This window comes from Euleptes europaea, chromosome 3, assembly GCF_029931775.1.
Source record: "Euleptes europaea isolate rEulEur1 chromosome 3, rEulEur1.hap1, whole genome shotgun sequence".
In the NCBI taxonomy this organism is placed as follows: Eukaryota; Metazoa; Chordata; class Lepidosauria; order Squamata; family Sphaerodactylidae; genus Euleptes; species Euleptes europaea.
Genome location: NC_079314.1, coordinates 101,425,365 through 101,452,537, shown reverse-complemented (window position 1 = coordinate 101,452,537; position 27,173 = coordinate 101,425,365). Strand labels below are relative to the sequence as shown.

The window sequence follows — 27,173 nt, the reverse complement described above, 5'->3', positions numbered from 1 at the left end:
CAAGTAACCGAGTACCAAGTAATAGAGATAGAAATGGGAAGGAAACACAAGCAGAAATGGGAAGGAAAAAGCGAGGAGAAACAATATGTTGATAACCATAGGGTAGAACTACACATTACTCTCAAATGTACATAACTAAAGCCCAACACCATTTTTATTAAAGCAGCTTCAAGAGGGATTGATTTGAAGTGGGGGATGGTGTGCTTAATGCTTCCCTCATCTATAAGTTTCTCATGGCAGTGTCTCTTCCCATCAGCCTTTTTCCCCCTTGCCCGAATTTCAGACATGTTTGTGTGTGCACTGTTAAGTTGCTTCCCACTTGTGGCAACCCTATGAATTAATGTTCTGCAAAAGTCCTTTTGTTGAGGGACTTGCTCAGATCTTACAAACTGAGGGCCGTGGCTTCCTTGATTGAGTCAATCCATTTCATGTTAGGTCTTCCTCAGGGGTGTACATATCAATTTACTGGTTTTTTTTTTTTTTAAAAACCAAAATATATTTTCAGTATTTTTAGAGTTGTTTTTTTTACCAATATGAAATTTGGTGGCAATAAAGGGAGCCGAAAAAAGTGGATCCTGAATAACGCTGATTTTTTTTTTTACATTATTCGCCATTTCCCCCCTCCCTTCCCCATCTTCCCCCCTCGTCTTCCCCTCTTGCTTTCCTGCTTCTGACACCAATCCAGCCTGCACCACTTCTGGATTGCTTTCAGATCTGCCCTGCCAGCCTTCTCCGGACCCTGGTTTTCCCGATTTTTTGAAAAGCCAAAAAATATCCCCCCAAATTGCTGCACAGCCCTAGTCTTCCTCTTGTCCTGCTGCCTTCAACTTCTCCTAGCATTATTGTATTCCAGTCACTCTTGTCTTTTCATAATGTATGTTTGGTCATGGTAGCTTCTAGGGAGAGTTCAGTCTTGAATTCCAGACACATTTGCACTCCAGTAAATATATGTTAAACCATGTGGGGAGGGGGAGCAGAGGATACACAATGGGCAAAGGAAGGCTAAAACATCCTCTTTCCTTCTCACCTCCCGTCTGTGCTCCAAACCTTTCCCTCCCAAAGATGCTTTTTTTTGTCTTTGTTTTTTCACATATTGGCATGTAACGCAATAACTCCACCCTCAGAGATGGTTGCCTCAACTGCCCAGAAGCCGACCAGCACCGTACAGACTAACAACTTTTATTTCAGTGTAAGTTTTCACGCATCAGAGCTCGCTTCTTCTGATGCTTGAAGTGTACAGCCATTGGGCCTGGTTTTATACCCAGCGGAATAAAAGAATAGGTGCCAGCAGCGCTGCGCAGAATTTTCTTTGAGCTGTGTGGGAGCTGGAAGGCTCCATGGAGTGAATTTCGCCCTCAAGGACCTCATTACCACTCAAGGAATAAAACCACAAATGTGTTAAGATTATTACAGGAAGAACTACAAGACAAAGGAATGGAAGCAAGCAGAGAAACTAACTCGTGTTTCTCACTCATCGCGCAGAAGTATATGAGATATGGATCTTTTCCTCGCAAGGGGCTTTTGTGGAAAAAGCTCCAGGACATTTTCTCATTTCGAGCTTGCATAGCACAGAAAATGTAAAATCCAAAGTATAACCAACAGAGTCATCAGTCTTCAGATACCTGCAGTGGCACTCTTAAGGCAAGTTTTGTGTCAATATATTTACCAGTTCTGAGAAACACCCAGCAATTATTTTAATCGAGACACATGCTGGGGTTTCTTTTTTTAAGGATAAAGAAAAGAACGTGCCCATGACCAAAATAGAGGAGAGAACATGTTTTTCTCAGAGAGTCAGGCTCATTCTGTACCGTCATCAGCTTCAGCCCAACAACTTTTCCAAATCGGTTAGCACAAACTGGATTTGACCTCTCCTTCAAAAGCTGTTTCTGGTTTGCAGTGCACGCAACCTTATATTTCCCTCTTCTCTTTCTCAAAATGCTGACAAGATTCACTTCATATTCAACAGAGACGGCTAAAACAGAGGAGAGGCTACACAGCCCAACCTCTATTGAGATCAAGCAGTAAATATCTTTATCCATGTTTATGATTTTGAACATTATGTTTACTGCGTATACTTATGATTTTATAAAAAATCTACACCTGAAATCCACAAAAAACGTACAATGGATATAATGCCAGATATGGGCTTGAGATCCAATTTCCTCAAACGAAGTTCATGAAACGACATAGGAATATCACACATTTCATCTCACCTGCCCAAGGGCTTATTTGGAGGGGGTGGTAAAGGTAAAGGTCCCCTGTACAAGCACCGGGTCATTCCTGACCCATGGGGTGACGTCACATCTTGACGTTTCCAAGGCAGACTTTGTTTGCGGGGTGGTTTGCCAGTGCCTTCCCCAGTCACCTTCCCTTTACCCCCAGCAAGCTGGGTACTCATTTCACCGACCTCGGAAGGATGGAAGGCTGAGTCAACCTTGAGCCGGCTACCTGAAACCAACTTCCATCGGGATTGAACTCAGGTCGTGAGCAGAGCTTTTGACTGCAGTACTGCAGCTTAACACTCTGTGCCACGGGGCTCCTGGAGGGGGTGGACAGATAGGGAAATGAACTGCATGATGCCACCATATGGAACTAAAGGGTATGGATCCTGCAGACTATCCTTTAATGGTCAACTCTTTTGACCTAAGGTCTCAAGTCAGAAAGATAACACAGACTATGTTTACCAACCTCCAGATGGGGAGAGGCTGTGGCTCAGAGGTAGAGCATGTGCTTGGCATACAGAAGGTCCCAGGTTCAATCTCTGGCATTTCCAGTGAAAGGGATTAGGTAGGTAGGTGATGTAAAAGACCCCTGCCTGAAACCCTGGAGAGCCGCTGCTGGTCTGAGTAGACAATACTGACTTTGATGGACCAAGGGTCTGATTCAGTATAAGGAAGCTTCATGTGTTCACGTGTCACCTGGAGCTCTCCGGGAATTAAAACTGATCTCCAGACTACAGAGATAATTTCCCTGAGAGAAAATGGCTACTTTGCAGGGTGGACTCTATGGCATTATACCTTGCTGAGGGTCTCCCCTCCCCATACCCCACCATTGCCAGGCTCCACCCCCAAATCTCCAGTAATTTCCCAACCTGGAGGTTGGGTTCTAGCGCAGACCCATTCTGGCAGCAGTGGTGCTTTCCACTGTGGTGCAAATGGAAATTATCCCTAATGCAAGAGGCTCTTCCACCAGTGGAAGAACCTCTTGCATCAGAGGAAGCCTACTTGCACTGGCAGGATTGCCAGTTGCCACCACAGGCTCTCAGACAAAGATTACCTACAGGCTCCCCCAGATTACCAAAACCCAACCCAAACACTGTGTGAAAACAAGCCTCAGGAACCCCCAGAGTGACCAGGGCCCTGGGATTTTGTCCCCATATTTGCAGCCTCCCCGGCAGTCTTGTGATCTGCAGGGAAGCACCCCCACTAGTGAAACATTGTATTAGAGTAACAAAGCGACTCAGCATGCATGTAGGCTATACCTCCATCTTCTGTAGATTCAGACTGTGTCTATATGTGACGTCTTCTTTTTGTCTATACTAGAAGCAGCTCTCTGACTCCTCCTTTTCTTTCTGGCCATTTATGCTTGGTAATTAGCAGCACATTCCAGGCAGATAGATAGATAGATAGATAGATAGATAGATAGATAGATAGATAGATAGATAGATAGATAGATAGATAGATAGATAGATAGATAGATAGATAGATAGATAGATAGATAGATAGATAGATAGATAGATAGATAGACAGACAGACAGACAGACAGACAGACAGACAGACAGACAGACAGAGTTTTTCCTGCTGAACCATCATTCAGGAAATGGCTGCAAAGCCGGGGCATACTTGCTTTGCATTTCTTAAGAGCCCCTTTAACACGACCTTTTGTGTTTGCTCCACCCCCACCTTGAAGAATCCCCTCAAGGAAGCATGCAAAATTACAGCCGCACATTAGATATGCAAACGGCAGTTGCAAATGGAAAGAAAGAAGGAGCAGGCGAGTGTGTGTGTGTGTGGGTGGAATTTCTCCTTTTGCATTGGGACCGTGAATAGGCATTTTAAAGGTCACATTTAAAAAAGAGCTTTGAGCGAGCATCAAAATTGACCCTGCAAAAATGGCCTCTGTGTCTTTGTTCTCTCTCTTCCTAGTACTTGCAAGTGCCTCTGCAACTGTATCCTCTGCAAGCAAGCCAGGATCACACCAAAGATCTCATCCTTCCCTACAAGAGCAGCTGTAATAGTTGGACGCTTGTAATAGGGAATAGTCTTCGTTCGAATGCCCTGAACTGGATGGCCAAGGCAAGCCTGATCCCATCAGATCTCAAAAGCTAGGGAGTGTCAGCACTGGATAGTATTTGGATGGGAGATCTCCAAGGAAGTCCAGGGTGGCTCTGCAGAGGCAGGCAATGGCAAACCACCTCTGAATGTCTCTTGCCTTTAACCCCCCTATGGGCTGGCTATAAGTCAGCTGCAACTTGACAGCACTTTACACACTCACACTTGATTAGGATGAAGAAGAAGAAGAAGAGTTGGTTTTTATATGCCAACTTTCTCTACCACTTAAGGGAGACTCAAACTGGCTTACAATCACCTTCCCTTTCCCTCCCCAGAGCAGACTCCCTGTGAGGTGGGTGGGACTGAGAGAGTGTGACTTGCCCAAGGTCACCCAGCTGGCTTCGTGTGGAGGAGTGGGGAAACATATCCATTTCACCAGATTAACCTCAGCCGCTCATGTGGAGGAGTGGGGAATCAAACCCGGTTCTCCAGATCAGACTCCACCGCTCCAAACCATTGCTCTTAACCACTGCACCACTCTGGATCCCAGGATAGGCTTCTGCTTCTTCTTCAACTTCTGAAATAATGTGAATGTGAACAAGTTTCAATAAAAGTACGTTCTTTTTTCAATAGCAATTTACTGGCTTGAAGAGAATGTTTTACCACGTGATTCTCCGCTTTCCTAACTGTGCAGCTTTGCTACATTAACCAATTACAAATATCTCCAGTACTTTAAGAGGTTCCCCAGGCTGCTGCAACCTGCCTGAACCATTTTCTAATGTGTTCTTGTAGCCAGGGCCTTCATTTGTCCACACTACACTTTGATCTCGTTGGTTGTGGTGAGCCATGTGATTTTGTTTACTGGTGTCTGCAAAGTCATTGCCTTGGATGTCGGGACATCATCGACAATAGCACACGGGTTGCCCATCCAACCGGATGAAACAGCAGGGTCAGCAAAAGAAGGACAGGCCAAAGAAGAAAACCAAGAGAACAGCATCAAAACCGCACAAACGTTTGCAACAGAGCTAAAAACGGCTGAAGCAGAAAGGTGCCTTTTGACCCTCATGGAAACAAACACAGAATGAGACAAGTCGTTTGGCTTGGCTCAGCTCTCAGGGAAAAAAAAAAGAAAAGAAAACCCTCGCTGGCACTATCAATGTACAATTATGGGTGAAAGAAGGCTTTTAAAAATGTATTTATTCAGAGGGAGACAAGTGTTGCTGCCGCACAATACAGAACATGAATTATGCACACTTTTTATCATGCCATAAAGTATCTTCGGGCCTTGAGGATGTCGCAAAGCATTATTCCGTTCAAACACACATGGAAACCGAGTCATTATTGCCTTGACTTTTCTTAAGATGAGCATCCGTGGGGAGAAATAGAAATGCTTTATCGCCCTTTGATTGGGTAAGTGGATTTGCTCGTTGATGAAAGGGGGAGGAAAGCTGCAAGACTGACAGAAGTGCAGACTTCTACCCATATAGCTAACTGGCAAAGAACCCAACTGGCAACGCCGTACATTTCCGTAGGCTGGCTAGAACATCAATAGCCTTCCTTTCTCCTGTTGGTAGGAGCCAGAGGATGAAAGTGGCAGGTTGCTTTCTATGCATCTTTAAACCTTTGTGCTCTTGCCTGGGGCTGCCGGCAGACAAATAAATAAATAAATTTTAAAAGCCTGTCAGTTAGGTAAACCTTGCACAATCGGAGCTGTTAAGGAACCGAATCTCTCTTTCATAAATGTTGGGACCCCGGCAACAGATGTCAGACAGAAATAATAAATTCCGTTCACCGTGGATTACAACAAGCCAGTGCCCCAGAGTTATTTGGGGGGGTGGCGGGGAGACCCTTTACACTGCATAGCTCGGAAGAACTGCTTTCACAGTTACTTGTCTGTTGCATAAAAGGCTGGTTATTCCATTGTCCCTTCCCTTCTTCATTTCTCACTGTTATCTGATCCCCCAGTGAAAGCCGCTCATAACTGCAAGTAATGTAATTTCATGCAGGGTAGCAGCCTACCTTGCATCTATTATTTATTTGCTTCATTTATACCCTGTCTTTCTCCACAGCCAAAGCAGTTTACATCATTCTTCTCTCGTCCAGTTTAACCTCCCAACAACCCTCAGGTAAGTTCGGCTGTAAATGTGTAACTGGCCCGAGGTCACCCAGTGAGCTTCCGTGGCTCTCCTGGATCCTAATCCAAAACTCTTAAACCTACATCACACTGGCTTCTGTGGGGTGGCTGTTGTTGAGCAGTAGCAAGCCATCAGGCCTGGGTGAGATGGGGGGAGTAGCAAGTTGTCTGGTGGTTGCTGCCAGGCCTTGCCCTACTGAGTTGTCCTCCCAAGGCCAAAATAGCCCTGGAAAGGTCCCTCCCCCTCCCTCTGCCTTTTACTGACATCAATCAAAGGTGTTGTGGTTGCCAGGTTGGCGATCAACAAATTGAAATCATTAAAGATTTTCTATTCCTTGGCTCCACCATCAACCAAAAGGGAGACTGCAACCAAGAAATCAAAATGAGACTGAGACTGGGAAGGGCATCCATGAAGGAGTTAGAGGAGATCCTTAAGCGGAAGGATGTGTCGCTGGCAACCAAGAGCAAGATAATAAATACTATTAGGGTTGCCAGGTCCCCCCTGGCCACAAGCAGGGGATGGGGAGTAGGGTTGCCAGATTCAGGTTGGGAAACTCCTGGAGATTTGGGGATGGAGCCTGGGGAGGTCAGGGACCTCAGTGGGGTATAATGCCATACAGTCCACTCTCCAACTGATCTCTGTAGTCTGGAGCTGAGCTGCAATTCCAGGGAATCTCCAGGTCCCACCTGGAGGCTGGCATTCCTATATATTATAGTATTCCCCATTAGGGGTGTATACCACATTTTTTTGGTAATTTTCAGGTTCAGGTTTAACAGACCCAGAAATGTTCAAAAAATTCAGAAAAAGCTAAACACTTATTTTAGCTTTCCCCAGAAAATCAAAAATTTTCTGGTTAATAAACCCGAACCTGAAAAATACGTGGCGCAGAACTGAAGGCTGCGCTAGCCAAAGCTCCCTTCATCAGATACCCCAAAAATCTTATTGGTCTCAAAGGTGCTAATGGACTTGAATCTAGCTCTCCCATTAGTAGAGATTGTTGGGGTCCAACCCCAAAACAGAACAAATAAAATACATGCTTTGCAACCTCTAGTTAACAGCCATGGTTTGAAGGCAATGCAGTAAATAAAATTCCTGTTGTGAGAAACAGTAATGTCTTTAGCCATCCTGACAGCTTCCATCCTCATGAATAAGGTTTTACACTTTATTCCTGTAGGCTTTTTTAATGACCGTAGATAGAACGAAAGGAAAGCTGATGTTTTGACCTGTGTGAACATTAGCAACAGAGAGCAGGTCATCCAAGCTCATTTCAATTACGGTTCTGCTTTTACTATCTTTCCACCATGTTTTCTTGCTGCTTTTAGTTGAAGTGATTTGATTACATTTTTTTACTGATTTTTGATACTGTAATTGTGCTGCTTTTATTATGACAGCTATTATCTGTTGTTGTAAGCTGCCTTTAATGTAAAAAGGCAGTATGTAAATGAACATCTAAGGAGAGAGCTTTGACTATTGAAAGCTTCTACCCGGGAAATTGTGTTGTTCTTTAAAGTGCTACAAGACTTCAATCTTGCCTTAAATACATAAAACTACTAGATCTCTAGGAGCTTTAGAGTGCCATAAGAGTGGAAGAAAGACCGGCTTCAAATCATCTATGAAGCACACTGAATGCCTTTCAGCCTACCCTAAGTAGGGTTGCCAACCTCCAGGGACTAGCTGGAGATCTCCTGCTTTTACAACTGATCATCAGCAGATAGAGATCAGCTCACCTGGAGAAAATGGTGGCTTTGGCAATTGGACTCTATGGCATTGAAGTCCCTCCCCTCCCCAAACCCCACCCTCCTCAGGCTCTGCCCCAAAAACCTCTCGGGGAGGGTGGGGTTTGGGGAGGAGAGGGACTTCAATGCCATAGAGTCCAATTGCCAAAGAGGCCTTTTTCTCCAGGGGAACTGATCTCTATCGGCTGGAGATCAGTTGTAACAGCAGGAAATCTCCAGCTAGTACCTGGAGGTTGGCAACCCTAGCTGAGAGAGTTTGCGAGAACTGTGACTGAGCTGGGACTTGCCCAAGGTCACCCAGCAGGCTTCATGTGGAGGAGTGGGGAATTGAACGGAGGAGAAACACAAAAATCTCCCTGCCCAGTTTACTCCAGTAGTGTAAAGGGGAAAGAGAGGGACTAATTTCCCATTATGTTGCTTAGGCATATGTCAAAAAAGGGTGCACAAACCCATGGCTCATAAAGGTACAGTGATCAGGATCAGCTTCAGTTCCTTCTCAGAGTGTATCCACAGGGGCAAATTTATACAAAAAGACCCTCTGTACGAGGGAGGTGGTGTCAGTTTCACTGTTGGAACTGCCAGAGGGCTGGCCCGCTGACTCCTCCAATATATTCTATAAGAGAGCAATTTCCAAAGAAATGCTCAGCCCAGAACAAGTTTATGTCACTTTTGGAAATGACTGAAAAGGAAGAAAACATTTGTGATCGTGCCAAAAAAAAAGCAGGTAGGGGAGATAAATGGAGGAGGAGGGAGAGATTTGGCTGGCTGTCTCATGCACTTCATTAAAACAGCATTACATTGGCAGGGGGAGAAGAGTAATTGAATAAAGGCCCATTTAAAAGCAAAAGCAGAATGAGAAGCAAAGCAAACCAAGCCTGGATAGACAAATGCCTTCACTTCTAATGACCATAGCCACTTAACTATTCAGAAAGCATCCCGCTGGATACTGAGGCTCCTCCCTTCCCCTTTGTCTGAAGGGCTTTTTGACCTCTGCAGTTCTACTGTGCACGCTCAATGAAGGTGCCTTTTATGGGACTGCTCACTGTAGCAGCTAGACATGCCAATGGAAACAAGAGAGGCCCTGAATGGCCATACCACAACTTGGAACCTAGTTGGCGTGTCTACTGGCTGACAGGTGACAAGGCAGGTGACTTTTAGATATCTTCATGTAGAGACATTTTGACAGCATCTAATCTGACAACATTGCTCACTGCCAGGTGAGGAGAATTCAACAACACTTAATTCAGGTGACAAATGTTCTGTGTTCATACCGATGCCGTCCAATCAATGAGGCATTTTTTTTTTCTCATTTACTCCACAAACCTGACACTCATTTGTCTCTAATATTTATACAAATGCCTTAACAATCTGTTGTGGACTGTTAATCTCCTTGTCAAGGTCAAGTGTGCTGTCCTCTTAATTTATGGAAATAGATTCCTACAGAGTCTGATTCTCAAGAATATCAGGGGGTGCACACATGGACCAGAACCAGTCTTCAAGATCAAAATAAGCTCATCCCCTTGGAGATGTCTCTCCAGTGTTTGGATTCTGACCAAGAGGTGAGCTGAAGAACAAGGCGGTGAAGCCATCACTGAGCAATTTCTTGGCAAGACGAGTGTGAGAATATTCTGACATGGTCTCAGGAAAACGTTGAGGTCACAGCCCATGTCAGATGAACCTGGTCTTGTTAGATCTATATTTTTCAGACCATTGAGGTTCAGGGAACCCTTTCTAGTTAATTAAGAACATAAGAACATAAAAAAGGCCCTGCTGGATCAGACCAAGGCCCATCAAGTCCTGCAGTCTGTTCACACAGTGGCCAACCAGGTGCTTCTAGGAAGCCACAAACAAATTCATACACTGCCTTCTGACTCACAGAGTCACCCAAAACCATTTCAGGAAATCCAGTATACACACACTCACTCACACACACACACACACACACACATGCTCAAATTACCATGATATAAAGTGAAATGAGTGAACATCAGAGGAATCACCTCATTTTAAAACCACTTCGTTTAAAGCCCTTCCTTTCCAGAATTTTTTTTAAACCACTTTTGACCACCACTGGAAGGCCCTATAACAGTACAAGAAGAGTTGGTTTTAATATGCCAATTTTCTTTACCTTTAAGGGGAATCAACCCAGTTTACAATCTCCTTCCCTTTCTCTCCCCATGACCTTGTGAGGTAGGTGAGGCTGAGAGAGCTCTAAGAGAATGGTGACTAGCCCAAGGTCACCCAGGTGGCTTCATGTGGAGGAGTGTGGAATCAAACCCAGTTCTCCAGATTAGAGTCCACAGCTCCAAACCACTACACCATGCTGACTCTCACCACACTGGTATTAATCTCACCTCCTTGGGGACAGGAATTCCACAGCCTAGGGCCCATTCATGAGTCCAGCTAGACCTCCAATATTGTCTTTGCCCAATGGAAGGCCTTACCCATTGAGCTTGAGTGGATTGACATGAGTGCAGCCCTACCAATACATTTACTGAACTCCATACTAACAGGTTTCAAAAAGGCTCAAAGTAGTTCCCAGTAATTACTTTTTTAAAACAATCCCACCCTCTGGTAACTTCATCCGTTTCATCAGCACCTCAGGTGTTCACCCACCCTTGAATGTCTTAATGTTAGCTCACAATGTGAAGTATAAGAGACTCCTATGGATATTTCAGATTTGGTTCAGTATTAACAGCAAATCAAACAGATGCATGCCAATACATCCTGCTCCAAGCAAAATAACCTCGGAGCCCTTCTAATCCTCCACTGGGCTGAGGAAATAAGAAAGAAGATGAAAGATCAGGCCCGCATCCCAAGCAATCTCCCCCGCAAGGGTAGCTGGTCTTGAATGTTCTTTCCAAAGAGAATATATGAGCTGTTTCTTCTCTAAGTGGTTAATTAATCAAAATAAATACTTGTAGTCAGGACTTTCTCCTGCTGTGCTCTCTGCTTTCTTTGGAGAACACATTTGGAGACATATTCATTTCTTGCTATGTGAACAGATTCCACATCACCCAGAGGCCTACAGGCTTTCATTAGGAGATGCATGAAAGCAGTGATTGCTTTTTAAACCAATGATTGTTACAAGGAGGTTGTAGGGATACCAAGAAAAGAACCCAATATTTGCCTACTACTACAACAGGATGATACTATGAACCAAGTTGAAGTGGTTTGTTTTTGTGAAGTACATTTCTAGTACATTTTTATCCTCCCCCCTACTTTCTCCAAGGATCTCAAGGCAGTGTGAGTAGTTCTCCTTGTCAAAGAGCTCCCCAACCTGTCTCCACCAGTTGGAGGCTGCTTTGGTTTGGTCAAAAGTTTTCCAAAAGACAAAACCTTGAACTCCAGGCTTTCGCCCCAAGCCCAAGGAGTAGCTGCCACCAGCCCTTTCAAAAGGTTGAGCTCCAGGGGGAAGATAAGGGCAATCCTCTCCCAACTCACTCCAAAATTGAGTGTAACGCTTACCCTGCAAGGTAGAGACCTGCCAGGGAAAGATTACACTCCCAAAATGTCTTAGGTTTTTGGTAGGTGGTTTTTACACTCACACAAAGGCACTTAGAATTTAGGCTTGGAATCCCAAAATCACAGACACAAGCCATTTAAAGGCTAACAATTTATTTATAAAATTCAAGCTGGTTTACAGGAAAGAAAAAGTCATGAAGTGTTAAGCAAGAAAACAATAAACTATTTAGCATAACTAGCTAATACATTCAAAAGCCTTTTTGGTTCAAAAGGATTGGCAAAGGTTTCTTGCATCAGGTTTATAGTTACCAACTTCCAAAGATGCTTCCAGCATTCAAGAGTTTCAAAAGGTTGTCCAAAGGTTTCTCCAAGCAGGTCAGCTTGACCAGAGTTTCCCCCTCAAGGGCCAAAATCAAATGGGTTGTGATGCAGCCAGCACAGCTCTCCTGCTGTACCCCAAAGCGTGCATAGTTTTCTCAAGGGTTGGTTTGTCCTTATATTCGTTTTCTCAGTGGCATGAGCTCATAGAAGCCAATTGAGAAAACGCAAGCACTTAGCTGTTAATTAATCGCTTGGTCAGAATTGCTGACTCATTCAGAGATGTGTTCAGGTGAGGAAGCCTGCAGAACTACCTGCACCTGGACATTGTCATGATGGCTGACCATTTAATTACCATGGCAATGCACGGCCTTGCATTCCAAAAAGGGGAAAGGTTAACTAGCACCAGCTGGGGCTTACTCCCTCCACAGAAGCAGTTTTCTGTGGAAAACTTATTTTTCTGGTCTAAAATCCCAATAACACAAATTTCATAGGCCTCCCAGGCCTGAACCAAAAAATCATGCAATCCAAGAAATTGAGAGACCTCAACTTCTTGACACTCCTCTTCTCCACTATCACTATGACAACCTTGTGGTTGACAGAACTGACTAGTCCAAGGTTACTGAATGGGAATTTGAACTCAGGTCTGCCTCATTCTCATCCAATGCTCTTAACAACTACACAAAACTGGGGGACAGTAGTAAAAGGACACTACAATTCACCAAGCCAAATTCTTCCAATACTTCATATTTATTTGATTATTTTTAAATCCCACCCATCCTCCAAGGAGTTTAAGTAAGGTAAAGGTAAAGGTCCCCTGTGCAAACATTACAAAATGTTTTATAGATGGTATGTTACACCAGTATTGTTAAGTAAAATGAAAAAAAAAAAGATTCGGCTTTATGTTGGAAATGTGGATCCGAAAGAGGAACTTTTATGCATGCCTGGTGGATCTGTAAGAAAATTAATTTTTTTTTGAGAATGGGGATAAATGAAACTAATAATTTGATCAATATTAAGATAAAAAGAGATCCTGTTTTTTGTTTATTGGGAATACCTGGTGATAATATGAATAGAGTGATAAGAGTTATATGCCAATATAGTTTTGCAGCTGCAAGGATTATAATAGCTAAATCCTGGAAGCAAGTAAATAAACCTGTAATTAAAGACTGGAGAGAGAAACTATGGATGTATATGCGGATGGCCAAATTAACTGATTCACTACATGGGAAGGCTGACAATATGGGGAGAATGTACTGCGATCTTATGTCGTTGCAGAAGGGACATTGCAGCAGAACAAGTTGTGTTTGATGCCATATTAATACGCTTTCCAAATCCAATCCTGCCATTCAAGCGCTCAGCAAAGCACTCCACAGCACAGCTTCCTTTTTCCAATTTGTGTAAGTCAAGCACATAGCATCATATAGGACTTACTTCTGTAGTCAGAACCGATAGCTATGACTTGCATTCAGGCTGCGGCTTGTCAAAGCCACTGACAACGAGACAGGAGATAAACCTATTGCTTAGACTACCATTCCCACGGGATCCTTGCTGACAAAGAACAAGTGTCAAATTCTCTATTTAGGCAGGGGCTCCCCTATGGGATGTCTGATACTATGAACTGTTGAATGAAGAGTCGCACACCCAGAGGGAATCAGTGTCAGAACAGGAAAGGCAATTGGTTCCTGTACCTCGTTGGAGCCACCTTCATAAAACTCTATAATTTTGGGAGGGAATGAATCAGGGTCAGGAGCATCACTATGACGGTTGAATGGCAATTCACTGCCATTCCTCCTTAAAGACAAACACTGCTCCCCAATGCTGATGTTGTTAATTCTCTAATCCCACAAGTTCAATCAATCAAGTTTTATTTTGATACAATATCAGCTCTGAATAAAAATCAAAGTTAGGTTAAAGTAATAAAATAAAATAATAAAAGTTGATGATTCTGCGAGGGATGATTTGAAGAAGAGAAGGAAAGATCTTCTATGGGGAAAGATTTTCAGTTAGCCATTTATGAATCCCACTAGACCGGAGGCAGAATTTGGCTACTTGAATGGTTAACTCCCGAGAGGAGTCTGCTAAGAGAAGGGAAACTTTAGCTTCTTCCAATCTCCCAGGAAAGGATGACAATATGGGGAGAACGTACTGCGATCTTATGTCGTTGCAGAAGGGACATTGCAGCAGAACAAGTTGTGTTTGATACCATATTAATACGCCACACATCTTTGTTCTAGGCCAGGATTTTACTTTCTCCACTCCTGATGATTGAAGATCGGCTCCCCAAACTAGTCCAGAGTTCCAGTTGTCTGACAGGCCATTATATGATTTTTTAATTATTTAAAACATTTATACCATGCGTTTCCTAGAGCTGAAGGCAGTTTCCACCAACATACTTTAAAAATACATTAAATGGCAGTTTCCTAGAATTCAAAACGATACAGGGTTAGCCATTACCAAACAGGCTCTGTCTCTGATGAGGCAATCGCTCTGCAGAGTTATTCTAGTCTAAGCCCACTGATTTATGACCAGCAGAAGATCTTATGCTGGAGAAACCCTGCACAGGATTGCAGTGCAAGTTTTTTTTTTTTAAGGCCTTTTTAAATAGGACTTACAGACCCTCCTAAAGGCCAGCAAAGATGGGACCTGGGCGCATGTTCTCTGGAAAGTTGTTCTATATCTGTGGGGCAATGCAAGCAAAAAGCCCCACTTTTCAGGCAAAAGACCACAAAGAAGGAAAACAAAATGCTGGGCTAGATGAACCTCTTATCACAAGGGCAGTTCTCAGAACATTAACTCTGAGCATGATGACTCCCGTTGCTCTATAAAGGCACCAGAATACAGAAATCTCTGGGTTTGCTCTTGCATATAATAATTCTCCTCTGCAGGAATACATTTCTCAACCAGCTATTTCACCGTCATTAAACAGAAGCTTTTAATGTCCTTGGTATGATAGGAGAAGAGTGCTTGTGGCTTTGAATCTCCATTTCAAAGTAAGCTCGTAAATGCTTTTATAGTACTGGAATGGTTAGAGATATTGATCAAGCTGTAGAGCTGGTCCCTGGTCACAGAGGCACAGGTGGTAAATGGAACTTGAGAGGGGTTTGTGCAAAGGAAGAAAAGAGCAACAGCAGACAGGAAGGGGAGATGGTAGATGCAGATATTGGAGATGAAAGTCAGGAGGATCCATAAGGAAGTTGTTCATATGCTGCCTGACACTCAATTAATAGATAAATGATGGAGTAATAAGATATTTAAGGGAAACGGTAAGCTCATCTAATCAATCACTGCCCACTGACAAGGAGCATAATACTAGTACCCAGGACACCCTATTAAAATGTAATGTTTCCTCTGAAGTATGGGAATCAGAGGTAGCAATGTCAAGTTTTCACAAGGATCAAATGCAATAAACATATCACTCAACTGTGGTAGGACAGGAGGGAACATCACGGGCTTTCTCGATATTGTGAGATGACATTTCAAAGGCTTGAAGGTGAATTTTGTTTTCACAGCCACTGAGGCTGAGTCTACCAGGTGCTTCTTTGGTGCGAGTCCCACAGAAATGAGCACATAGCTGTCCATACAGTGTCACTTTCCATTTGCCTTCATAATACTGAGCCTTGGGTGTAATACCACAAACAGGTGGGCCACAGCTCAGGATCTTTATGCATCTAAGGTCCCTCGGTTCAGTCCCTTGAAGTTTCCTTTGCTCCAGCTTAAAAGGGAAAGCGGGGAGAGATGGCAGCATGGTATAGCCTGATCTTGTCACATCTCAGAAGGTAAGCAGGGTCAGCTCTGGTTAGTATTTGGATGGGAGACCACTAAGGAAGACCATGGTCATTATGCAGAAAAAGGCATGGGCAAACCACCTCTGTTAGTCTGTAGCTCTGAACACCCCATAAGGGTTCACCATGAGTTGGCTGTGATTTGACGGCACTTTACACACCCCTAAAAGGGAAAGCATCCAAAGTCCTACAAGCTCCAGACAAAAAAAGCCATGTGGAAGCACAGGGAGCATGCTGTATTCCACTTGGGTGGAAATCCCCATGTGGAAACAGCCTTGGTTAAAGGATCCAAAGTAGTGGAAATGAGAAAGTCTTCTGGCTATAATCCTAGAGCAGTGGTTCCTAAAGGGGGCAGTGGGATTACCTGGGGGCACTAAGAAGCAAGAGGGCAGCAGGGGGCGCTAGAGGTGGGCCCCTTGAACTGCATTGTTCACTAATTTACAATAGATCAAACTATGGCTCCATGCTGGCAAATTTGGTGGAAACTATCAGAATTTTTTCCCAGAATTTGAAGAGCTGGTACCACTGGATCAAGTTCATCAGTTTTGTTGAATAAATTTCAACTAAAAAGTTTTAATTTGATTTTGAATAAATGTGCAATTAATTGTTACTGTTTTGAAATTTTATTGTTATTATCTTCTTTAGTGAGTCATGCAAACCCCTATTTTGAATAATGCTTTTTATAGGATAGGGTAGGGGGGCGCTGGGGTTGAGTATGTGGAACCAAGGGGGCGGTGGCCCGAAAAGTTTGGGAACCACTGTCCTAGAGCATGGCTATCTGAGCAGAATAGATTGTAGTGACCTACACCAATATACCTTTTTATATCTATGATGCTGTATTCCCAAGGCTCAAACGGAGATGATTTGGCCTCCCATTTTATATGAAAGTAAATATCACCCAGGTGATATGAAGGTAAATGGCCCAGGCTAGCCTGATCTCGTCAGATCTCAGAAGCTAAGCAGGGTCAGCCCTGGTTAGTGTTTGGATGGGAGACCACCAAGGAATACCAGGGTTGCTGGGCAAACCAGGGAATACCAGGGAAGGCACTGGCAAACCACCTCTGTTAGTCTCTTGCCATGAAAACCCCAAAAAAGGGGTCGCCATAAGTCGGCTGTGACTTGACGGCACTTTACACACACACACAAATATCACCTAATTTCCTCAGTTAATGCACTCATGGTGGTCTCTGTAGACACAGAAATCCCTCTTTTCCTCATGCAGTTACCCCCACCCCCTGGGAATCCTTGGGTGGGGCAAGGTATAAACATATATGCATCCCACCACACACTTCTGAGTCTACTGACTTTCTTGAATATAAGAAGCCGCCTTTATCAGCCAGACGATAGTGACTCTATCACCCGCAGTACTACTGTAGGGTCTCAGGCAGAGAGAGGGCTTTCCCAAACATCGGCTAGCTGTAGCTGGAGGTGCTGAAGATTGAACATGGAACCTTCCACATGCAAAGTGTGTGTACTATTACTGAGCCGCAGCCTCTTTCCACCATCACATAGCATTTAGTTCACCCTTTCCTTTCCCAGTGTAAGCAAGTTAAGGCACAGTACTGGTGTGGTATAGAGGCTAAGACTGTCAACTGAGAAGCGTCTGATTCAACTCTTGCTTGGCTAAAAACAACTACAATTTACTTCATAAAAGTTATGCTCCCAAACTCGGAATAAATCTCACTATGAGTGCTGATTTATTTACACAGACACACTATTAATGGGAGCAATTAAAATTCAATACACTCCTTTTAATGATTTCATAAAGCTGGAACAACAATATATAGATGGTAGTCCGTGAGAACTGCCCCTTTGCAATTTTAATTATTTCCATTAATCGTGTGTGTCACATTATTGTTGATTCATATCATATCTTTGCCATGGATTCATAAAGCAATCTCAGGCACAAGCCCCTTGCTACAGGGACATATGGAAGCAATCCTCCTCCCCAAATTCATAACTTTCATTAAAAAAAAAAACCATAAGTATCTAGTCATTTTTGTTGTGGAGATATAAAGGATAATGGACAGTTTTGTCCAGATTGCCTGGGAAGGAATGTGAGTCAGGGTGCTCTGGAGCAAAGCCAGTTAATCTCTTCTGGATCAAATTCATTCTTATCTGCTCTGTCCCTTGACCTTTTCTCTCCAGGCCATTTGATCCTTTCTTTTTTTGTTTCTCTCTTCTTTAACATCCACAGTGAGGAGAAGAGCAAGGAGGAGGAAAAAAATTATGAAGTGCGATTTATGCTACTTTTGGAATATACCATATCATAAGTTCCCACCCCATGACATCACTGGATCCCATCCATGATATCATCAGGCCCAGCCTAATGAGTCTCAGGATTTGGAATGGTCAACCTACCATCCCATCCACCTTCATTTTACTTATACCTCCTCCTAGGGTTGCTGACCTCCAGGTACTAGCTGGAGTTCTTGCCATTACAACTGATCTCTAGTCGATAGAGATCAGTTCACCTGGAGAAAATGTCTGCTTTGGAAATTGGACTCTATGGCATTGAAGTCCTTCCCCTCCCCAAACCCCGCCCTCCTCAGGCTCTGCCCCAAAAACCTCTCACCGGTGATGAAGAGGGACCTGGCAGCCCTACCTCCTCCCCATAACATTTCTGACTTTGGACTTAGGCAGGCCACTGGTTTTCTAGCCTCTTCTCCTCTACCACCTCTAGTCTACAATTTGTGGATCACAAGGGTGGATTGGGATAGGGAAAATGGTCTTGGGAAAGCGCCCACCTCCCAGCCCACCCTGGCCCCACCCCCTCCAAAGGAGAGAGGGAGGGAGAGGCAGCCTTTCCAACCAGCAAGTGAACTCTTTCCAAGACCTGAGCAGGCCTCAGGTGTGCTAGGTGCTGCCTTCCCCAGGCCACAAGGGCCTTGGGCATGCCTGGTGCCATCTTCCTTGGGATGCGTAAGCCTCGGGCATGCTGACTCCCCCCAGCCATAGGGACCTCAGGAGTGCTGGAAGTCAGCTCCCCCAGGGTGCATGCTAAGGTTGCCAACATCTAGGTGGCACCTGGAGATCTTCCACTATTGATATCCTGACAATCAAGATCAGTTACCCTGGAGAAAATGCCTGCTAAGGAGAGTGGACTCCATGGCATTATACCCAGCTAAGGTCCCTCCTGAGGCTCCTCCCCCAAAATATCCAGGTATTTCCCAACCTAGAGCTGGCAACCCAAATGCATGGCCCTTGAGTGGGCTGGGCACCAACTCCCCTTGGCCAGATGGGCCTCCAGCAATCCAGTGACAGCCTCCCCTGGGTCATGTGGGCCTTTAAGAGCAGGTGTCACCTCCTTCGGGCTGTGCAGGCCATGTGCCACCTACCACATGCAGGCTCTTTTCACCAGGTGAGAGACCATCAGCCCACCAGGAGGAGTCCCAGCGGCTATTATGGCCAATTTGCCCCCGTGGAACATAATTCTTCTGTAGCTTACAGGGAGTTACACAAGTGACAAGAATATGCATGAAACACTTCAAACATTTTTAAAAGCTCTATGCATTCTAAATATTATGATTCAGAACTCCTCCCACTATGTAAGGGTTCTGGATAATGGAGAACACCAATGATATCCCATCCATTTTGCAGATCAAAACTCAATCTTATTATTGGGTGCAGTTGTAAAAGGACTACGTTATAGGCTGGGCTGAATAGGACAAATATCTACTTGAAATCACACAGGAATAAGGCATGATTGCATCAGGAGCTGATTCTTTCCCACATTCAAAAAGAAAATTCTTCAAACGTAGGTTTACAAGTTGCCCTAGACTTCCATTTTTGTTTCAACATCAAAAACAATAAACTTGGATTCTTACCTTGATCTTCTGAAGAAACTGGAGACCTGGAAATAAATAACATGGGTCAATTAATCTTTTTGTAAGATGAAAAGCAACACAGTTCAATGAAGCTGCAGGGATTTCTGCAAGTACGTTGAATACAGGAGAATTCAAATTAAGCCAAACATTCCCACAAATTATATCACAGGCTATAACTGGTGCTGAGCTTCCATTCTAGCTTCTTCTTCATCTCTTAAATCTTTGTGATAGATCGATTCTTCTGGAACAACCATTGTGTCTCTAGAACACTGGGGGAAATGACTAATTCCCAAACATCACAACGGTTTCTGTACAATAACTGAAATCAGTATCAGGCACTGAAAAAATGGTGAAAGAAACAACCAACAGCTGCAGTTGTGAAGGTTACCCATGGGCTGCGATGATAAACAAACAAACAAAAAGTGGTTGGGGTACAAACTGAAGTACAACAGAGATACCTTCAGTAGGTGACAAAAAAAGTATTCTTAAAATAACCAAGATGGGAGAAATAAGAGTTAATTTCTCAGCTCACTTTCTTGCCATACAAATCAATATAGGTTCCACAACTCTTAATTGCCCCCACTCAACTTTTGGTCAACGCAGGTCTCTCAAAAACTAAAATATCTCTATAGCATGGTTATGATTACAGAAGAAAATAAATAGACCTGGCTTGTCTCATTGAAACCTAATTCACTGAGGCAAATGAACATTTTTGGCTTAGTTCATTTCATCTGGGTATTCAGTGCTTCATCAGGCTTGAACTGAATGATGGTGTTGTGTTTGTGAGTATAATCCCTTTCCTTTATGAAATATTTGGGGTTGCCATCCTCCAAGTGGTGGCTGGAGATCTCCTAGGATTACAACTGATCTCCAGGTGACAGAGACCAGTTCACCTGGAGAAAATGGCTGCTTTGGAAGGTGGACTCTATGGCATTATACCCCACTGAAGTCCCTCCCCTCCCCAAACCCCCCTCTCTTTAGGTTCCACCCCCAAAATCTCCAGGTATTTCCCATCCCAGAGCTGGCAACCCTAGAAATCTTGGCAATCAAGATGGCCATTCTTCCTTAATGCAGACCACTTGCATTAACAGTGTTGCCTCATAACCTTTGACTGATCTGACATTATAAATGCAAAGTATAATAGCCCCAATGACAATACTGTCCCAATTACATCCCAAAAATGCCATAAAATTCTCATATTTTAAAAGCAAAGATATGATATTCTTTTCTAAAGCAATATGCCAAACAGTATTCTTGCCAAATCAGGTCAATATTAGCTTCTAGGATTGGATTTCCTTTTTCCCCTTTTGTGCATCATCAGTTGAAAGATGTAGAGAGACCAACACAGAGTGCCTAACTAACAGGCATTATTGAAAGGTATTGTAGTGTCACTTCTCCATCCCTTTATGTAGTCTTCCCCCAGTTTCTCTCTCATGCTGTACCTCAAGCTGACTTCTGCTACCGCAGAATCTAGTCTGCTGCCTCCTCATCTTTGGAGGCAACTAGGCATTAGGTTGCTGCTGCCCAGACCTCTTCCTCCTTCCATATACTCTCTGGGCTTTCCCCCATGTTATTTCCTTGCAAGTGTGCCGCAGGTGTTTTGCTCCTTCTAGTGGTTGCTTGGATATTTCATCGCCACATCTCCAGCTTATTTACGAACACAATTACAGTGATGAAATATCAAAGCGACCACTAGAGGGAGAAAAATATGTGTGGGAAAAACCAGTATGGAAATCTAACACAATACCAGTTTTCACAGAATGGAGCAGTAAACTCCGACTTTGCATTAATGGCTAGACTAACTCATTTGCTAAAAATGAACTCAGTGGATGAATTCATGACAAAATGGGAAACTTTATATGATTATTACTCACATGCCATGAATACTTATTAAAAATAAGGAGGGTAAAGAATTATTTTAGAAACTAGTTAGCGAGGGATAATAACAATGGTTATATGTTAAGGCGACAGATGTGACTTGACGATAGTTTTGACTGTGCAATGTTTGGATGTAGAAACAGATTTGATCCTTTTCCCTTTATTCCCCTTCTTATTTTCTGTATCCTTTTATAAAAACAATAAAATGTTTTTTTTTTTTTAAAAAAAACCACCCAGTAGAGGCACACAAGCAACGGAAATAAGATGTGCGGAAAAGCCCTCAGTCTCAGCACAATCCAAAAAAGTCAATTTCTATCTTACCTCAAGCTCTAATTTGGAATAAGAAAACATATGAATTACTTTGCCATATCAGGCCAAAGCTACATTTGCAGGCAAATGTTGATCTTCCCCAGCATTTCTTTTCTCCACAAGCTTTCCCATATCCAAGCCCAACACACACTCTACCCCATCCATCACACAGCCACTTATGGCTACTAGCTGCTGATCGACCTGTCTTCCCTGAATTTGTCTAATCTTTTCTTTCAAGACATCTAAGTTGCCATTACAACAATCGTCTAAAAATGACCGCCATTAGGTTCATTGAGTGTTGAATGAAGATAAAATACACAGGAGTGCTCAAAAGACCTGCATGGCTCCCAGTCTGAAATTCGGCAACTCGAAAAACACACATCTGCCTCATCTATGGGTCTTTCCCCACCCCCAGTCAATGCAGCAACATTAGTGTCTAACTTTTACATAATACAGGAGAACTTACAGAATCACTGGGGCAAGTGAGAGATACCCTGTAAGCACAAGAACTCAGAAACGGAGAGCCATGCTGAGACACTACTTCAGCTAATCACTTCCTCTGTCACTCATAAGCCATGTTTTGGAAAAGAGTTTACCAACTCTCGCCAGTTCAGTTTCTTTTGCTTTGCCCCCTGAGAGAATCAGAGGAAAGGGGAAGCATGTTATGAGTTATTAACCCTGCTTGCTTATAAGAACAATGTATCTATGGGCGTCCTACTGTTTAGCATCCCTTGTAGCTGTACAATGGCAGAAGAGATGGCAAACCACTGGCCCTTGCAATTACTGAAATTAAAAAAAGAAACGGCATGCAATTATGCACTCTGCAGTCCCGAACAAGCATTTCCTTTAGCACCTTTTAATATGTCTCTATAGCATTACTATCACAGCAAGACAGGTAGAGATAATCAGCTCTGCATCTGAAAAGATGAAGAGAAGGGGGGGGGGAGAATGCCATGATAAGTAACACCAAGAAAATAATGAAGTGTACATTCTTGCTCATACAATGTGCCCCTGTCAGAGCCTAGTGTAGAGATGCTATGAATTTTGCTGTGAACATGTTTGATTATCAGATTTGCCATGCTCAAAAACAGCAATCAGATGTTCGCCAGTCACTCAATCTGTTTGGTTCATGCCACACAGCCATGAATGCCTGACAAAGTGGTTTGCATCGGGTTTCCCCATAACTAGACATGTGCAAAGATGCTGCTGATTCAATCTGACCGTCAGCCATTAGCATCACTACGGACTACTTAGACAAACACCGAAGGGTAAGATTTGATTGAAACACAGCATTTATTGAAGACTGATTTATATGTCTTGTGAATAATCTAATTGTCTATTTAAACAACTGCCTGCTGAACGAAGCAGTTAAGCAGCAAGGGAGGGGGTAGAAGAACTCAATCAGGCTGTGCAAGAATGTACATGCAAGAAAAGCCAATTGAGCTGTACTATATGATTAGTCAAGGATACAGCAAAACAACCTGCTGAACACCCACAAGCAGATCCCCGAACTGTCGAACTGAACACTGAAAAATCAGGTATCTTTTCGAAGGCTTTCACGGTCAGAGTTGATTGGTTCTTGTAGGTTATCCGGGCTGTGTAACCGTGGTCTTGGTATTTTCTTTCCTGACGTTTCGCCAGCAGCTGTGGAAGGCATCTTCAGAGGAGTAACACTGAGAGACACTGTCCTTCAGTGTTACTCCTCTGAAGATGTCTGCCACAGCTGCTGGCGAAACGTCAGGAAAGAAAATACCAAGACCACAGTTACACAGCCCGGATAACCTACAAGAACCAATCAGGTATCTGTTTGCAACCGGCGAACGTGATGCAAACCAAACTGGAGGCTGTTCAAGCTTCTCTACTCTAGTTGACTCTAAACCTGGTGAACCTGGTCCTGTTCAGGGTCCCAATGGTAAGGAGCTTGAACAGGAACTTGGAACTTGATGTGCAGCAAACAGAAAATGCCACTCTAGATTGGCAAGAGAAAAACAGAAAGTCACGCTCCTAGTACTTGCACTAGGCCTGGCCAATACAGAGGTTTCATACTGATTACCCATCAAAGAAGTCCATTTTCCTTTCTGTATACACAAAGGGCTCTGAGACCTAAGCATACAAACAACCCCCCATAGTTCAGCCAGTGTGGTGGCGGTTAAGAGCGGTGGACTCTAATCTGGAGAACCGGGTTCGATTCCCCACTCCTCCACATGAGCGGTGGACTCTAATCTTGTGAACTGGGTTGGTTTCCCCACCTCTACACATGAAGCCAGCTGGGTGACCTTGGGCCAGTCACGGTTCTCTCTGAACTCCCTCAGCCCCACCTGCCTCACAAGATGCCTGTTGCAGGAAGAAAAAGGGAAGGAGATTGTAAGCTGGTTTGATTCTCCTTAAGTGGTAGACAAAATGAGCATATAAAAACAACTCTTCTTCTTCTTCTTCTTTAGGCTAGGCTCCACCTCAGACACTGAATGAGCATCTGACAGAATTCACAACAACTAGGTTAGAACTTAAGGCTCTGTTTTCCTAAAGGTCCTCAACTGAAGGTCATTTCTGACCAAGGTAGTTTTAGTATTAGAATAACATCTCCTCCCAGTCAGACATTTCCAGATGTTTTCAAGAACATCTTCTCAGTCTGCTGGAGGCTTGAGGGCCGAGAGAGAAGGCAGTGCAGGAATGTATTTGCACAGAAGGGATTAGCAATGCAGAACATGGTGGATGAGATGTGAAGACTCATGGAAATTCAACCAGCCTCCTCCAGGCACATTCTAATTCCAGAAATTCCAGCAACTAGGTACATTATTCATAAAGACAAAAGCCTCTAGAGAAATGTCAAGCTGATGTAAAGCAGCTATTTTTACCAATAACTATGTAACTAAAACCCTCTGCTATCCAAACTGTTTTAAAATGAGCCTTTGTGAATTATTGTAAATCCATGGGGTAATATTGCTCTCCTCTTCTTTGTTACACAAGTCGGTATAATCACTAATGTACTCTGAAAGGATTTCTGCTAGTTAACCCGCCAAGGAAAAGAGGAAGACTTGCATTGCCATCCTAAGCAGTTATACCCTTCTAAGCCTACTGACTTCAGTAGAATTGGAAGGGTTCAAATCTGCTCAGGATGGCACTGTAATTTTTTGAGGGTGGGGGGAACCCCTCTGTGCAACTTCATCTTAGTGCCAAATGAGACCTCACAGCATCCATGTGTCAGTCCCATTGACATCGCCATTTTAGAGGTGTACTTGGGGCATATAAAATGCAACAATCGGGAAAATGGTATGAAGGGAAATGCTTATGCCTCTCCCTGCACACCACAGTCCCAGGCCTGCATGAAACAGGCCTGCATGCACGAGGTAAGCACATAATTCCAGAACATCTGTCTGTAAACACGTGAACTGGCTCTTAGCCATAGCACCACGGGATGTTCCCCACAACAGCTGGAAAAGTGGAAGAATCATAGTACTAAAATGAAGGCCAAGATCAAAGAAAATTTGATTAAACTCTCATATTTTGCAGGGCAATACCATTTTTATTATTTATTTATTACAGCATTTATATCCCCCCTTTCCTTGTGGTTCAAGGCAGCTTACGATATTAGTTTAAAAAATTAATTGAAAAACACTTTCTGTTAAAAAAATATATACCAAAACCCAAATCTCTCTCCCCCACACACACACACAAAGGTTGCCTGCCATTCAAACCCCCTCAAAAGCCCTGGCAAACAGGCATGCCTTGCAGTGCCTCCTTAAAATCTCCAAGAAGGGCCCCCCTCACCTCTTCCAAGAGCCCATTCCACAGAGCTGGAGCTACAACCGAAAAGGACCGGGCTCCAGTCAATGCCAGATGGGCATTGGTTGTGAGAAATTTATTTGCATGTGGCCACAGGCCTTCACAAAACATCATCCACAAAGTAATACAATATTTAAAAAAAGACATGTACAAGAAAATAAAATCTAGTCGGGTTAACATGGATACGAAGCACCAAAAACAACATCATTTGTGGGATTCTGCTCTAGAGCTAACTATCTTAGCTCTTATTTTCCTTGCTGCCAGAGCAAACAATGATGTTCTAAGAGAAATATACTCATTGGAGTCAGACAGCAAGAATATGATTTTCTCCTTTTCTGAGTGGAGGACCAGATGGGCATTGGTGGGATAGCCAATAGACAGTGGGATAGCCAATGGACGGCAGTCTGATGACCTTAGTTAGAGTTCAGGGACATATGGAAGGAGACGATCCTTCAAATAGGTGGATCTTAGGTTGTAAAGGTCATAACCAGCACCTTGAACTTGGAGACAGACTGGCAACCAAGGTAGCTGTTTCAAAATGGGCAACGTATGTCCCCAGCAGCTAGCCCCTGACAACAGCCAGGCTGCTGCATTCTGGACTGGCTGTAGCTTCCAGGTGATCTTCAAGGGCAGCTCCATGTAGAGCACATTGCAGCAATCCATCCATGAGGTTAGAGAAGCATGGATCAGTATGGCCAGATTGGTGGCTGAGTAGGTAACAAAAGAGTCGGCAAATCAGAGGCAGCTGGTAGAAGGCACTCCTGGCCACCGTGCCAACCTGTTTTTCAAACAATAAGACAGGATCCACGAACACCCCCACCCAAGCTCTTGTATTGCTATGGAAAAGCCAATGTCACTCCATCAAGGGCAAGTGGGTTCAGCCCCTTTAGAGTATCAATCCTTCTGACCAGCATTACCTCTGTTTTGTCTGGATTCAGCTCCAGCTGGATTCAGCTCTATATATATATGAGAAAGAGAATAGTTGAGAGACCAGAATTTTGTAGAACTCCACAGTCAGACAGAAAAGAGTGAAACCACTGAAAGGCTACACCCTTAATATAGACTCCATATTCAAGCCAATGTATAAGAATAACGTGGTCAACTGTGCCAAAGGATACTAAGGGGTCCAACAGTATCAACAGGGAAGACTGTCCCCGTCCAACTTTAAATGAAGATCGTCTACCAGTGCAGCTAAAGCAACCAAACCCACATCTGAAACCAGACTGAAATGTGTCAAGGGCACATGTGTCATCCAGGAAACCCTGGAGCTGCTCTGCCACCACACACACTAACACCTTCTCTAGAAATAGTAAATTGGAGACTGGCCTGTAATTGGCAACCTCATCCCTAGCCAATGAAGGTTTGAGGTCTAATAACTGCCTCCTTCAAAGGCCTAGAGAGATCCCTCTCAACCAGAGAGGAATTGATAACGTTTCACTAATGGTTCTAATAACTTTTCCCAGCAAGATTTTAAAAGCCAGGATGGGCATGGGTTCAGAGTACAAGTGGTGGTCCTTACACTCCAAAGGACCCTGTAAGCATCCTTTTATTTGCCATCAAGTCACATCTGACTTATGGTGACCCTGTAGGGTTTTCAAGGCAAGAGACTTTCAGAGGTGGTTTGCCACTGCCTGCCTCTTCGTCACAACCCTGATATTCTTTGGAG

General features: G+C 43.7%; 1 protein-coding gene across 1 annotated transcript in view; it reads right to left on the bottom strand.

Annotated features, from left to right (window-relative positions):
- Nucleotides 1–27,173, bottom strand: part of DGKI (diacylglycerol kinase iota) — a 292,329-nt gene that overhangs the window by 16,318 nt on the left and 248,838 nt on the right. The window contains exon 29 of the mRNA XM_056846063.1: nucleotides 19,538–19,563. Coding sequence (XP_056702041.1) covers nucleotides 19,538–19,563 — 26 coding nt within the window. The remainder of the gene's footprint in view (nucleotides 1–19,537; nucleotides 19,564–27,173) is intronic.